Source organism: Canis lupus, chromosome 3 (assembly GCF_003254725.2).
Source record: "Canis lupus dingo isolate Sandy chromosome 3, ASM325472v2, whole genome shotgun sequence".
In the NCBI taxonomy this organism is placed as follows: domain Eukaryota; kingdom Metazoa; phylum Chordata; class Mammalia; order Carnivora; family Canidae; genus Canis; species Canis lupus.
The window spans coordinates 85,389,469-85,405,582 of record NC_064245.1 but is presented as its reverse complement, the minus strand read 5'-3'; the positions used below and the strand labels follow the sequence as shown (position 1 = coordinate 85,405,582).

Sequence of the window (16,114 nt, the reverse complement as noted above, 5' to 3'; positions counted from 1 at the left end):
GGCAAGAACTCCGCTTTTGAACTTTAAAAAATATTTTATTTATTTGAGAGAGAGAAAGCACAAATAGGGGGAGGAGGTGCAGAGGGAGGGAGAAGTAGACTCCCTACTGAGGAGACCAATACGGACTCGATCCCAGAATCCTGGTATCACAACCTGAGCCTGAGGCAGACACTTAACTGATGGAGCCACCCAGGTGCCCCTCTGTTCTTGTACTTTTTAAAAAGGTCCAAGGCATCTCAAAGTAATACTGACACACAGTAAGTACACTGTCATATGTGACTCGAGGTTTTGACCCTTCATTTGTCCAAGGAAACCAAATGGGTCTAAAGAGATAGAGACAGGAAGCAAACTTTCACTGCACACCTGCTGTGTACCAGGTGAGAGCCCAGACATGTGGAGAACAAAAGTCTTGCCCTCAATTTGTTCGTGGTTTAACCCAGTCAATGGAATCTTGTAACCTCATCTTCTCACCATACAGAATCAGAGGATGCCCAAAGATCCCCAGAGTTCTTTGTCAGCCTGTCAAGATTATGACTCTGCAGATCAGGGAAGTCCCTCAGGGACTTTTTAGTGACTTTTTAGTTTGCAAGTAGAAGCAAAAGTCTCAAAAAAAAAAAAAAAAAAAAAAAAAGTCTCCTGCAGTGCCCATTTCCCATTTAAATGGGTAGTAAGCCACAAGGATAAATGGGCAGACTCCGCCCTTCCACAATAGCCCAGTGCCCTCAACTCTGTGACTCAAGCAGGCATATCCATATTCAAGCAGACCAGAGATCAAAGCCATATTAGGCATGAGCTACTTTTTATTCATAGACTTACAAGATATATCGAATTAAGAGGCATGTTGTTTGTTAACTGTATTTACCAAAAAGAGCTAAATATATATTCAGCCTTAAAATGCATCCATTGTAGCTTGCATACTGCAAAATTTACTTTCATATACATATAAACTATTCTTATTTTACCTAAGTTATGCATCTAAGATACATAAAAATGGTACCAAATGGCATATTGGCTTATTTTATCACAGTTCTTATACATTCCTGATAGTCAAAGGGATGGATAGGGAATGCATAGTTTCCTACCAGAAAAAAAAAGTAGATTCTGATACAATGAAATAACCTAAGGATAAGAGTACCTGGCTAGGTTTAGATCTCAGTAGCTTTACAACACAATTACGTCAATTAGCATTACAATTGGCTCTCTTTGTTAATAATTGTTAATTTGCCTAGTCGTCCATCCTTTACTTGCCTGGCTGAGGCAAAGGAAACCACGATGACCTTTCTTCTAGTTTATTTCTACTTTCCCCAAAGAGTTTCCTCCACAGCCATCTGCCCTGCTTTTCTGTCCATTCCCTTTACACTGTCCTACGTCTGGCCCACCTTCCTCACTGTGTCAACAACTAGATTATTGCATTCCACTCCAGAGCTCTGCTCAATACAATCTTTGGCCACTGCCTAATTAAAGAACTCTCTTCCAAAACTGCAAGCGGAGGGGCTGATACCTCTGCAGAAGAATCCGGAAGCCTGGGCTAAGGAGATTTTCTTTAGGTGGCATGCAAATAGACTCCCCTCCTGCAGACCTTCATCTCTCTTTCATTAAACCCACGGTCAGAGAAATTTCCATCGTGAGTGTTCCTGGCAGCCAAACCTCCTGCATCCCACGCTGATTTCTTTCCTAAAAATACACAGCCTCTCACTCCATGGGGAAGAAAAATGCAACACTGGCATTTCCAGCGTGCTCCCCAAAGGCTGATTATGACCTGGAGCAATTCATCATCGCTCGTGCATTCGAGTTTTTAGTTGCTCCTCCCCCATAGAACTCTTCTTGTTTATCTTGTGGACGTTGTGACAAGAACCAGATGTGTCTGGACCCCAATATCCGCACCCCATCGCTGTTGGGGGGAGGCGGCTGCGGAGAAGCAAACCGTGCCAGCTAGAAACACTCTTTGGAACGGAAAATTATCTGAAACTTCTGGAAGACTTTCAAGAGTGTGGCCTTGTGTGTAATAGTAGTCCCATAGTGTTTAATTGCTAAAGGGACCAGTAGATGAGATGGTGTCTTTTCAGCACTATTTTCCTTCTGGCTACGCATATTTTGTTGTATATTTTTACTTTATCTCAAGGTGCTGCTATATTCTGAATCATGATAAAAAGTCTTTATTTGGAAGGCATGTCAGAGTGTCACAAAGAAAATACGAAGCCTGCTTGTGTGGGGGGGTGGGCGGTGGTGGTGGTGGAAGGGGACAAGGTCTGCCTTTGCCACTCACTACTGGATAATCTTGAGCAGGCGACTGACTTAGATTTTTGCAGCGGTTTCATTCTCTCTGAAATCAGAATGCCTGCCTGCCAATAAACTAAAGAACTGTTTATGAACAAATGAGATGGACACAAATGCACACTGAGAAAACATAAGGCTTTGCTGAAATGCAGGGTGGTCTTATTACCCGTTGCCCGAGAACACTGTGCCATTCACACCTAAGGCTTGCTTTTAGTCTCGGTGAAGATCGGTTCCTGATCCCACACTTTAAGGCTGTGTGGCGTGGCCACTTGGCGACACAGAGGGACCCATCCTAGCCACAGAGATTGTGAAGAAGCAGCAGGCTGACAAGAAGGAAACCAATGGGTGATGGGAAGGAATGGACGAGAGCAGCCCTTCCGGGGACTATCTCCACAGGGGATGGTCTCACGTGTCCCTCTGCTTTGGCTTTCTGATGTTGTTGGGGTTTTACTTTGTCTTACATTATTACTGGAAGAAAAAAAAAACTTCTGGCAGAAATTGTTTAAAACTTGAGGGATTCTTGGGATGGAGCAGTGAGATTAATGAAGCAAAGCTTCCACCACCTTGCGCCAAGAACATCTACACCCTTTTAGCAAGTCGGCCAGAACAAATATCTCCTCCCTCAGCGCGGAGAGGCTGGTAGGCTGCAGACTGATTTGGTCTAGTTTCTTAAAAAGAAAAAGAGAACCTGACTGCAGCTGCAGGGACTACCCACCCTCTTGCCCTCACCTCACCCTCAATTCCTTAGATGTGCCTTCCACCTGCCAATGTCTCACCTGGACTCAGCAAGCACCCCTACCCACCCCGCCCGGCACCCCATGTTCCCTGGTTTTCCAGATTCTAGGCAATGGTTACCAGCATGGTGAATGCAGATGGTTTCTCCAGGAACTTCACCCTCAGAGGTGAGGCCGGGGAGCTGGTGCCCTGTTCCGTAGAGGCAGCCCTGTGAAAAGATGCCCCCGTTGCCTTCTCCACAGGAGACTGGAATCGGGAACATCATTTCGACCTGGCACAAGTGCTAGCACTGTCTAAATGTCCCCTACATTGTTTGCCAAGGGCCTGTTTTTCCGCCCAGGCTTGTCTGAGGGGTTCCATGTGCCAGAAAGAATTGTTGCCCATCTTAACAGCCAGAGGAATAGCAGGGCTGTCCCACTTTCAGCCTCCGATGTGGGGATACTGGGCATTTGTAGTCAATTCAAATCAACCAGGAAGGCAAAAGAATGCAGAAGAGTGATTTTTGGGCTTAAGAAAATGAAAACAAACCACTTTTCTCCTGTGTGGTTGGTGCTCAGTAGGAAAGTGTCAAGCAGCGTTGCTACTATGTGTGGGCCACTTATAGTTCATTAAAATCCCCGGTGTCCTCGGCTGGAAGCCCTCAGCCTGCGGCCCAGATCGTACCCAGGAGTGCTCTGGCAACCTCGATGCTATTTATGGCCTTGATAGGCACTGCGGAAACCAGAAACAACACCACGCTCATATTTGTGGCGAAACATCTCCCTGCTCATGACTTGGCAAACAATTGCTAAAGAATAACACTGCACTGCAACACGATCGTGCTGCTTTGGGGGCTCCGAGAGACGTTGTCGGGTGGCTCTCCTAAAACCCACTTCATGTTCTCTGAAGAGAACCAACTAGTCAGGCACAGCATCCACTGGGGAGCTTCCACCACAAAACCAGAGCCCCCGGGGCTTCCCGACAATCCACACCACAGAAGCCCATTTTGAAATAGGCCCTCAGGCCCCCTGAGCGCAGACCTGGTCTGTGGGATCCAGCGTCCCTAGCTCCAAAGCTGGGCTCTGATGATCCCCCGCCCCCCGCTAGCCTATTCAGGATGAGCCCCACGTCAGCGTGTGAGCCCCTGGGGGCTTTCCTTGGGGAAACTACCGGGAAAGACAGGGGCGCTGGTGTCATGACCACCTCAGGTTCTGCAATTTGGTGCCAGAGCCCCTCCAGAAGGGCCATGCTGGGAGCAGCAGCAACAGCACATCAACAAAGCAGGACCGTTGTGTGAGCACAATGGAAGGCAGGTGGGCAGGTGGGGAGTCTGGTATTCAATGACTCGAAATATGACGCTGCCCCGAGGGCACAGGCATGCACAAATCAAAGGGCCACCTCTAGGTTTCAAAGTGCATCGAGACTTGTGTAAAGTCCTCTTTGATTCACAAAACCTTCCCTCAACAATTCTACCAAATGCCCATCCGATGGAAATACCTGTCCTACTGCTTTAAAGGACGGGATAAAAAAGCACCATTCAGTCTTTGGCCTGTCTGCTGGTTACCCACAAACTCAAAGAACGGGTTCAGGGAAGCAGCTGAGTCATGGAGAGCATCTAACAAGCAGTATTGCTCGGGCCGCCACGGGGTCGGCTTTGAACCCCAGGGACAAGGGGAGAACACCTTTGTCTCACTCATGGGCCTGCAGCCCGGGCTGGGCCTGGACACGTGTCAGCAGAGTATTTTCTTTGTGGCAGAGGGAGCCACGTCCAACATTATTTCGTTGATGCCGCCCCCGACGAGCATCCCCGGGAGCCAATGAGATGGCCAACGTTCTGCTATTAAGGGGGGTTCGGGGAACTGAAATGGCTCAAAATAGCATTGCTGAGTGTTATCAGATTTTTAAAGGAATCATCAGCAAATCTTTTCCGCTGACTTTGCCTTGAAGAGTTCTTACCAAAAAAGATGGCTAAGATGGAATGAGGAGGGCCCCTAGCACGTTGGGTCTTTTTTTGCTTTTGTTTTTGATTTCATCCTAAGAGCTGTTCCATCTTATCTGATTTCCTCCTTCCTCATTTGAAAAAAGAAAGAAAGAAAAAGGAAAAAAAAAAAAAGCACATTACTTTCCTAGATGGTAAGAGTTACTGTGGTACTCTCTCCTCAGAGAGAACAGGCTTGAAGATGCCTTTCCGGGTGGGAGACTGGACATGTCATGCAGTTAGCCGGTAAGTGCAATCCCTGATTAAGACGTGAGTTCTAACATTTTGAAAACTTCTATTTCCCCAAATGCGTCCTTAATTTGAGAGCTCTGAACTTGGCTTTCCATTTGCTTCTAAGCCAGGGCTACACATCTTTAAAGGCCCCCATCACCCCCTTCACAAACTTAAGTCAACGACTATGTGCTCGAAAATCTTTGTTTTCCCTTTGAAACTGGATGCAAAAAAGAAATCTCTCCTGTCAGTGGAGACCGCCGTGAAGCAGCGAGGGGCCTGCACGTAAATCTCCTTGAATTTTTTGAATAGCTGCTTCTCTTTATCCCACTGGTAGATCTGGGAGAACGTATAGTCACTCCCCAGGGCCAGGTAGTGATTATCTTTAAAAGAAAAGGGCTGCAGGGTCATGGCCCCCCGGGATGGAAGAGCCTGGATCTCCACAAACTGCTTACTGTTCCACCTCATGACCCGGGAGTCCCCGATGAAGCGGGTGAGGGAAAGGTAGAGGGCATTCTGCATCCTAAAGCTCTTCACAGCCAGGACATCTTCCATGTTGGGGATGTCACTGTGGGGGACAAACTTCTTGGAGCTTTTATTCCACTGGAGGATGATGGGGACCTGGGAGCGGCTGGACAGAATCAGGTGCGACTTCCCGTCTATGTCCACGAACTCCGCGTCCGTGTCCCTGAACCACTCGTGCAGAGACTGGTAGGAGTAGAAGCCTTTGCTGTTCCATTTATACACGGTGGACAGGCCGGCTTTGGAGCTGTCAGGCGATGATGAAGAACGTCTCGTCCTCGATCTGAAAGAGCTCGATGTCGTTGGGCTTGGAAATGCGGGAGACTTCGATGTCCTGGAACTTGACAAACTTGGTCCAGCTCTCGTCGTACTTGTAGATGTGGGAGCCGCCGAAGAGCTGGGCCACCACCACGAAAACCTGGTCGTCGATGAGGATGGCCTTACAGCCCACGATGGACTGACCTGTGCCCCAAGAGAAACGAGAGGGGATTAGGTAAGAATGGTCCTCCGGGGACGGCTGGGTGGCCCGGTGGTTGCGCATCTGCCTTCGGCTCAGGGTATGATCCCAGGGGCCTGGGATGGGTGAATAGATGACCAAAATGTGGTTTATACACACGATGGGACACCATTCAGCCTTTGAAAGGAAGGAAATCCTGACATATGGCCCATGATGATATGGATGAACATTGAGGACATTATCCTAGGTGAAATAAAGATGGTCACAAAAAAAATAATATATGACTCCACTTATATGAGGTCCCTAAAGAAGTCAGATTCATAGACCCAGAAGGTGGCCAAGGGCTGGGGGAGAGGAGAGATCGGGGAGTTAGTGTTTAATGGATACAGAAATCTAGTTTTTTGAGATGAAAAGGGTTCCAGAGAGTGTTTGCACAACATCGTGAGTGCACTTAACGCCCTTGCAAAGTGGTGAAGACGGTTAACTTTTATGTTATGCATATTTTCCCACAATCAAAACATTTTTAAAAACAAAAGTGTGGCCGCCTTCGGTCCAGGGTGTGATCCTGGAGACCCGGGATCAAGTCCCACATCAGGCTCCCTGCATGGAGCCTGCTTCTCCCTCTGCCTGGGTCTCTGCCTCTCTCTCTGTGTGTCTTTCATGAATAAATAAATAAAATCTTTAAAAACAAAACACAACAAAACACAAAAATGTATCTGCATAGGAATAAGTCAGGGCTGGTCTCCTGGCCTCCGGTATCTTTAGAGGCAGGAGTACCATTCAGGAAGCGCACAGACCCACAGGAATGGTCTTCCTTCTAGTCAAAAAGAGTATTTCCCACCTCGAGACAGTGGAATGAAACAAATGGGGTTCTCTTTGGGGCATGGGAACACAGGAGGGTAAAAAGTAAGGAGTCAGGGCTCAGAGACAGGAGGGGAAAAAGATGCAGAGCGGGGCTCTTCAAGACGTTTGGCCTCTTCTGGGTTCCAGAGCCAAGGAAGCCGACCGGAGGCGGGTGGGGGGGGGGCATTCAACCTTGTGACTCTAGACCAGGTGGCCCAGACGTTGACATGCAGCCTGTTCCTTATAAGCTTTCTGACCCGGTGCCAGTCAACTCTCTGCACCCAGGCTCCTCGTCTCTACAATGAGGATGCTATTAGCACTGCCCTTCCAGGGTTGGTAAAGACTAAGTGACAAAATTCATGCTTGGTGTTTTGAGAACCGACCCCCCCTCCCCCAAAGCAGGAAGTGGTCAACAATGAGCAGCTGTCCTTCCTGGATCACTGAAACAGTTGTCTTGGTAACGGAGAGACCTAGCCCCATAGCAGGCGCTGTGTAAATACCTGTAGGATGATCCGTGACCCGGAGGATGCCCCGGCTCAGGACGCCCCCCACCCAGAACTCTGCTGGAGAGGGGGAGCTCTCCTGTCCCAACACCTCCCACCATCTTCTCCCACACGGCACCCGGACCCCCAGGCCTTCCCCCGACCTCCTCCTCCAGCCAGCAAGTAATAGGACCACTCACATCACAAAGAGTATGGACCCTCCATCTAGGCTATTGGATTAAAAGTTACTTCTTTTCTTTCTTTCTTTCTTTCTTTTTTTTTTTTAAAGGTACTTCTTTTCCCTGATTTTCTAGGCAATGTGGACCAAAGTGAATTTGGTCTGCAAATTACAAGGATAATGATCCTCCTCCTGACCTTAGTATTAACTTTGGGAGCAGACAGCGGGTGGTTTTTAGAGTGATGTTTACTGCTCTCTTTCACGATTTTAGTCCTTCTTGCAAGAACTTGGTTCCTTTCTTTTGTTTACAGCTAATTATTCCTTTTTTTTTCCCTGAGTATAAAAGCTTTCGATGTTCACCAAAAAGCAAATTTTAAAAATAATAGGTAGCATTCACAGCATGTCCTATGACCAGGCATTATACTAAGCACTTTACACGTATGTACTCATTTAATCCTGACAACAACCTGGTAAGACCAGTATTATCATCATCATCATCACCATCCCCAGTTTATAAACAGTAAAACTGAGGCACAGAGTAGGTAAGCAACACTTATACAAGGCCACAGAGCTCGTATGCGGTTGAGCCCGGGATCTAAATCAGGGTAGTCTGGCTCCGGTCTACGCTGAGCCACCAACATACCAAAAAGCACAAAGAGAAAAATCAAAATTACTTGTACTGCAAAGCTGAAAAAGCATTTAACGTCTTGATATATTTCCTTAATCATTAATCTATCAACATACATACTCAAATGTACTTCTTAAAAATAAATTTGGGGGGCACCCAGGGGGCTCAGTCGGTTCAGCATTCACCTGCAGCTCAGGTCATGACCCCAGGGTCCTGGGATTGAGCCCTACCTCAGGCTCCCCACTCAGCGGTGAGTCTGCTTCTCCCTCTACCCCTCCCAACCATGCCCCCCACCCCTGCTCGTGCTTTCTCTCTCTCTCAAATAAAGCAATAAAATCTTTGAAAACAAATAAATAAATAAATTTGGGCTTATAGGATGCATGAGCGTTATACAGCCTTTCTTTCCCATGTGACCATTATGTTGTAAACATTTTCCCCTGTTCCTGCACCTTCTACAACTTGATTTTTTTTTTTTTTACAACTTGATTTTTAAGTCCTGTACAGTAGTCCATTGCATGGCTGTGGTCTATTTTTAACAAATCCCCTATTGTTGGACACTGCAGTTATTTCTAGCTTTGCATTATTGTAAGTAACTTGTTTCCTTGTAGGGGAGTCTTTTTTGAAAACCAGCTGGCGGTGTTCTTCAACAGGCATCGCTGGGGGTAAACGTTGTGCACGCCTTTAAGGCTTCTGGATTTCAACTACCAAATGGCTCTTGGGAAGCTGCACTGACTCCCACCCTGCCAACAGTAATTGAGAGTACATATTCCTGGTCCCCTTCCTGAGCGGCCTCCCATGGAGGTCCCTGCGGCCCGGGACGTCCTCCAGGCCTGCCTGTCTGCCGCAGCTCAGGGGCCTTGCGAGAAATAATTCCTTTCTTGGAGATGGTCTGGAATACCTCTGTCCAGCTGAACACTTTTAGTCTATGGAACTGTGCGGAGCAGCAGAGATCATCGTGTGTGTGTGTGTGTGTGTGTGTGTGTGTGTCTGTTTTAATGCAGGAAGAGAGGTTATAGGCTGGAACAAACCTGGCACAGAGAAATCAAAAGGCAAACAAAATAAACCAAAAACAGGACTGCTGAGCAGAGATGGAGAGGCGAAGAAGGAGAAGACACCACGTGCAAACCCTCGGGGTGAACCTGACCGTGGCTTCCTGCGCCCCCCTGGAAGCGGGGACCCGGCTGGACCGGCCCTTCTGCACCCGGCTCCCCAGGATGTCGAGGAAGCCATGGGGGCCCCTCCCGCCCCTCAGAGACCCGGTCGGGCCAGGCAAGGGTGGAGAACACCCTGCCCGGCCCTTGCAGACTCCGGGATCACTCCAAGATCAGACAAGATGACAAATGAGCCACATGTGGCCCGTGAAGGGAGGACAGGCCGGTGTTTACCTTGGTCCAGCTCACGGCGAGCGGCCGCAGGGCCGAGCCCCTGCCTGTCCATTTGTCATCCGCCCGGCACGTGTGTGCTTAGGGCTCCCCTTCACACGGGCCTGAGCTCCAGCCAGCCCCCTCCCCGCGCTGCGTCTGTGGCCACCTCTTCCTGGCGCCCCCGGAGCAGCCCAGACCCCAGACCGGCCCCTCCCCTCCTGTGCTGATGGAAGTCAGGGACAAGTCTAACTGATGTGAGAGATTTAGGGTCTGCGAGCGGGGAGGAGGGCTGCTCCTTTGTCACCCCTGGGTGACAGCTGACACTCGCGGAGGAGTCACTGTGCCCAGCTCTGGGCGAAGCGTTACAGACGTGAGCCCCATCGAATTCTCACGGGTCCGACCCGATGGTAAACCCGCTGTGGGATGAAGTGGGAATTCATGCTACTTCCATTCCACAGGTGAAAGGCGCTCGTGGAAAGTAACTCCCACGGCCAAGGTCACCAGCTAGAAAGTAACTAACGTGGCCAAGGTCACCGGTTTTATAAAAAACCAGCCTGACGTTGTTGGAGCTCGAGGGCTTAACTGCCCCCCTGTTGTAACTTGTTTCTCAGGCTTGGCTATGAAGGGGACCTGGGGGGCTTCCCATGGGATGCCCACCGCCCAGAAGGTGGAGAACGACGGGGGCTGAGGAGTTCCCAGAGACTAACAAGGCCTGGCCCTGGCCCTGGCTGCTCCCACGGCGACCTCGCTGCCCGCTTCCTACCCACCACGGCTGCAGCCTGTGTAGGGCCCAGGCCAGCAGCGCTGCGTGGATTCCTGCAACAGCTCCTCAGCTAGGTGCTCTGCCTCGACCTCTGTCCCCTTACCCCAACACAGGCTACTCCCAGCCCTGCATCCCACGCCAGGCCCCTGCCTCGTCCTGGGCAGCCCTGCTGACCTCGGCGCAAAGCCCTATGCAGTTCTGCGGAGCACTCGGATTAAAAACCCAAGTCCTTCCCGGGACCTGCAAGGCACCCCCGTGTTCAGTCCTTCTTGCCCCCCTGACCTTGTCTCCCACAGTTTTTCCTCTGGAGCATTTTGTTCAGGCCAAGACGGGCCCCCGGAAGACCCAAACCGGGAAGACATCCTCTCGCCGCTGGACCTTTACACTTGCTGTTGCCTCTGTCTGGAATGCTTCCTCCCCACGCTGTCCACATGGATCAAGCCCTCCCGTCCCATTGGTCTTCAAACAACCTTCCTCACGAGGCCTTACCAGACACAATCTAAAATGTCAACCTTCCCACGGCCGGCTCTTCAAAACTCCCATCCCTACCTTCCTTCCCTTTCTTAGGGTGTTGCTATCTGATGCGTTATCTGTATCATAATTCTTTGTCTTGTTTATTGTCTTTCGCTCCCATTATAATACAAACCCGTTGAGGGTGGAGGTTTTCATTTGGCCTGTGAATGGCTATGGCCCTAGCACCTCGACTGTGCCAGCTCTGAGTAAGTGCTCAAGAAGTCGTGAATGAATGAATGAATGAATGAACAAATGAATGACTTGATGAAAGCAGGGATGTGACCAGGTGCAGACTGTCAGGAGGGCAAGTGGAGGACAGTGTTGTCCCTTCCTACCAAGGCCAACCTAAGGGAGGAATAGGCAGTGACAGGCTCTGGGCTCTGTCCCCAAAGTGATCCAACAAAACATGCCTGAGCCCTGATCTCTTTGTTTGGGAAAGTGGGAGAAGGAAGCCGGTGTTAGTTAAGTGCTTGCTCCCTAGGAGCACGTGGAAAAATGCTCCCTATCACTTGCCATCAGGGAAATACAAATCAAAACCACAATGAGATCCCACCTCACACCAGTAGGAATGGCTAAAATTAACAAGAAAGAAACAACACGTGTTGGCGAGGATGCAGAGAAAGGGGAGCCTCCTGCACTGTTGGTGGGAACACAAGCTGGTGCAGCCACTCTGGGAAACGGTGTGGAGGCTCCTCAACAAGTTGAAAATAGAGCTGCCCTACGACCCAGCAATTGCACTCCTGGGGATTTACCCCAAAGATACAGATGCAGTGAGGTGAAAGGGCACCTGCACCCCAATGTTCACAGCAGCCATGTCCACAATAGCCACACCGTGGGAGGAGCCTCGGTGTCCATCCACAGATGATGGATAGAGAAGCTGTGGTCTGTGTATACCGTGGAATATTCCTCAGGCATCAGAAAGGACAAATACCCCCCATTTGCTTCGATGTGGATGGAACTGGAGGGGATTATGCTGAGTGAAGTAAGTCAGTCGGAGAAGGACAGTCGTCAGATGGTCTCACTCATATGGGGAATATAAGAAATAATGGAAGGGATTATAGGGGAAAGGAGGGAAGCTGAGTGGGGAAAATTAGAGAGGGAGACACCTGACTCTGGGAAACAAAGGGTTGCAGCAGGAGAAGGAGGAGGAGGTGGGAGGGGATGGGGAGACAGGGTGACGGGCACAGAAGAGGGCACTTGATGGGATTAGCACTGGGTATTATACTATGTGTTGGCAAAAATTAAATTTAAAAAAAATTAATTTAAAAGAACCACTTGCTCTGTGCCTGGCACTCACCGATCCTCACAACGTCCATAGGAAGTACACGCACTGCCCATTCTACAGAGAACACCGAGCCCCAGAGGCCGCGGCCCATATTATATCTCAGCACCTGGTGGAGTCGTGGGAGTCCCATCCCCGTTCATCAGTGCTCAAAACCTGAGCTCCTTATCATCTCTATGCCACCTTCCTACTGAGCTGGGCTTCTGTCGGCCCCCTGCGGGCAGGCAACCCACCCTAATCCCTCAAGAGGCTCTTGGGAGTTTCCAAGGAGACAAGCCAGTGCCTGGCACCTCACAGGCCCGCAACCAGCCTCAGCAACAAGCACTGGTGTGGAGCCCCCCTCCCGCAGCCTACCTGGGCATGAAGCAAAGCTTCCCCGTGCTCCCACCTCCCAGCATGGGTGGGAGGAGAGGAGGCCAAGGGGCCAGCCCCTTCATCCCTCACCTAACCTCTACACCTAGAAAAAAAGGGAAGCTAAAAGCAGGTGGAGAGCATGTCTCCCCCTTCGCCCTCTGGCCTGGGTCCAGGGGACAAAGGCCTCAGCTTCCTGGGCAGATTCACCTGCAGCCAGTGCTCTGGGCTGCCTGTGTGCTCGGAGGGAGCGGGGCTGCTCTGGGGAGCACAGCTCAGGTGGCCACACAGCAGAGGCTCACCCACCAGGGCATCTTCGGAACTCCTGGAGTGCTTGGGGCTCTCACAGACCTCTCCTTGCAGTGGAGATTAGGCTCATTAGCATCTCTGCTCAGGCAGGGAGTCATGAAACCATGCTCTCCCTGCCTCCCTACACCCCTGCACCTGCTGCAGAACCGCTTTGCACCTGAGAGGTTCCTACGGGCCTCCTCATCCGGGATTTCTACATGATCTGCTTCTCGCCACAACAGCAAATTACAGCTCTAACTCCAAAGCAGGAACCACTAAAGGAAATCCTCTCCCAGGGCGACAGTTGGGCCACCGTGGTGCTGTCCGTGAAGTCAGCATTATTATCAGAGTGCACTTGATAAATGAGAAGTCTTTAAAAGATTAGTCTGACTTTTCCTACCTATTTAAAAAGCAAGTAAAAAACAAATTAAAAACAAAAAGCAAGTACACAGCCCATTTTTGGTAGCACAAAAACACTGGGCTCCTGACAACATAGAAAGAGGCATTAACCAGGTCTCAAGCCAAAGGCATGAATTGAGAGAGCCATTTGTTCTTATTTTGTTTGTATTTATTAAAAGGAAGCAGTGATCACCGGGATCCGGCAAGGGGGTTGCAAGAATAAGCCATAGAGTGTGCCTGTGTGTGCGTGCATGGATGGGTGTGTGCCTGTGTGTGCGTGCATAGATGGGTGTGTGCCTGTGTGTGCATGGGTGGGTGTGTGCCTGTGTGTGCATGGGTGGATGCATGCCTGTGTGCATGCATGGATGGGTGTGTGCCTGTGTGTGCATGCATGGATAGGTGTGGTCTGTGTGTGCATGGATGGTGTGTGCCTGTGCATGCATGCACAGGTGTGTGCCTGTGTGTGCATGCATGGATGTGTGCCTGTGTGGATGCATGGGTGGGTGTGTGCCTGTGTGTGCATGCATAGATGGACATGGTCTCTGTGTACATGAATGGATGTGTGCCTGTGTGTGCGTGCATGGATGGATGTGGTCTGTGTGTGCATGCACGGATGGGTGTGTGCCTGTGTGTGTATGCACGGATGGACGTGTGCCTGTGTGTGCATGCACGGATGGACGTGTCCCTGTGTGTGTATGCATGGATGGATGTTTGCCTGTGTGTGCATGCATGGATGGGTGTGGTCTGTGTGTGCATGGATGGTGTGTACCTATGCGTGCACGCATGGATGGACATGGTCTGTGTGTACATGGATGGATGTGTGCCTGTGTGTGCGTGCATGGATGGACGTGGTCTGTGTGTGCATGCATGGATGGACGTGTGCCTGTGTGTGTGTGCATAGATGGGTGTGTGCCTGTGGATGCATGCCTGTGTGCATGCATGGATGGGTGTGTGCATGCATGAATGGATGTGGTCTGTGTGTGCATGCACAGATGGACATGTCCCTGTGTATGTATGCATGGATGGATGTGTGCCTGTGTGTGCATGCATGGATGGGTGTGGTAGGTGTGTGCATGGATGGTGTGTGCCTGTGCATGCATGCATGGGTGTATGCCTGTGTGTGCATTCATGGATGTGTGCCTGTGTGGATGCACGGGTGGGTGTGTGCCTGTGTGTGCACGCATGGATGGGTGTGGTCTGTGTGTGCATGGATGATGTGTGCCTGTGCGTGCATGCATGGATGGACATAGTCTGTGTGTGCATGCATGGATGGGTGTGGTCTGTGCGTACATGGATGGTGTGTGCCTGTGTGTATGCATGGATGGACGTGTGTCCATGCATGTGCACAGGTGTGCATAAGCACATGTGCCTGTGTGTGTCAGCATCTTAGTTAACCACCACCTTAACAGAAGTCAAAGGTATCCTGAGCTGCTACAAAGCAGTTGCGGCCTTCGGCTGCCCTAAGTGCTCAGGATTGAGGGGTGCTCCAGTGATTTCTCCCCACTACTGGAAAATGCCTCCCACTATATGCGACCCACACTCTCACCCTTTTCAAAGGATCACAAACAACAAATAAGACCCCCACCCCACGTTTCTGTTCTCACCAACAACTGGCCAAGTCAAGAAGGAATCCGAGAGAAGAGGGTGGGCTGGAATGCCTTCCCCAATTCTCACCAAGTCAGGGCCACGCTTTCCCTTCTTGGGATGACAGGATGCCACTTCTCTCACCGGCTTGAGGCCACAATGAAATGAGGTCAGTACATCTGATCAGAGTCACAACGCACCTGTAATATTGTCATAGCTCCGGAAGTTCATTTCGATGTGGTCCCACTCCAGCACCATGCAGTTCTCCATGCTGGGCTGAGCGATGGCCACGTACACGTCATTCTTGGAGTTGAACGTATCCACCGAAACCGACTGGTAGGGCAAAGTCTGATGGACAACAAAATCTGGGAATGGGTATTTAAAAAAAAAGTCTCCATGAGATCCCACGTGGGAATTATCCACCACCAGTAACCTGCTTCCCTTCGTAGCACTGGTTCCGAAGAGGACCGGGGTGGAGGGGTACAAGGGTAGTGGGTGTGTGTGGAGGCTAGAGAACCAATAAAGAAAGAATAAAAATAAAACAAAATAAACCAACACAGTGGGGCACCTGGGAGGCTCAGTCAGTTAAGCATCTGCCTTTGGCTCATGTCATGATCCCCGGCTCCTGGGATAGAGCCCTACACTGGGCTCCCTGCTCAGCGGGGAGTCTGCTTCTCTCTGCCCTTCCCCTGCTCATGCTCTCTCTCTCTCTCAAATAAATAAATAAAATCTTTTGAAAGAAACCACTAAGAAAGCCTAAAGTAAGTTATTTCTTCAGCTAGAGATGCCTCAGTGTACACTGCTTCTTGGCAGGCTGAACACACGCAGGGTAAAAGGATGGTGGATGTCTGGCTACGGGAAGTGGTTCCTCTAAGAACACCCTGGCTTTGCCCACCTCCTGCCCACCCAGCCCTCGCCCTGCGTGCCCAAGCCCCAGGTCTTCTGCAAAGCCCTCCCAGATCCAATGCACAGGACTCTCTCCTAGTCACTGGACTCCCAATCCGGCACTGCTGTTTAAATCTTACTCTTGGCGATGATGGGCCCTCCAGCAAAGCGACTTCAGAGTCAGCTTTGGGGAATGATCTCAGGGCCTCGAACCTTCCACAGAAAGCTGAAGCTCAGAGAGGGCGTGTGCCCGGCCACAGGCCACACAGCCTGCATCCCGTGTCTCCTGAACCCAGGGCTTCCTGAGGACAGGTCCGGGTCCCACCCTCCAAGGGCCTTCCATGGCCTAAGCCCTTGGTGGCCACTCAAGAAATC

General features: G+C 50.4%; 1 protein-coding gene across 1 annotated transcript in view; it reads right to left on the bottom strand.

The window, feature by feature from the left end:
- Window positions 1-782: 782 nt before the first annotated feature.
- Window positions 783-16,114, bottom strand: part of LGI2 (leucine rich repeat LGI family member 2) — a 32,562-nt gene continuing 17,230 nt past the window's right edge. Inside the window, 3 exon segments of the mRNA XM_025437565.3 lie at window positions 783-5,974; window positions 5,976-6,184; window positions 15,055-15,219. Of these exon segments, the coding sequence (XP_025293350.3) occupies window positions 5,366-5,974; window positions 5,976-6,184; window positions 15,055-15,219 (983 nt within the window). The 3' untranslated portion in view covers window positions 783-5,365.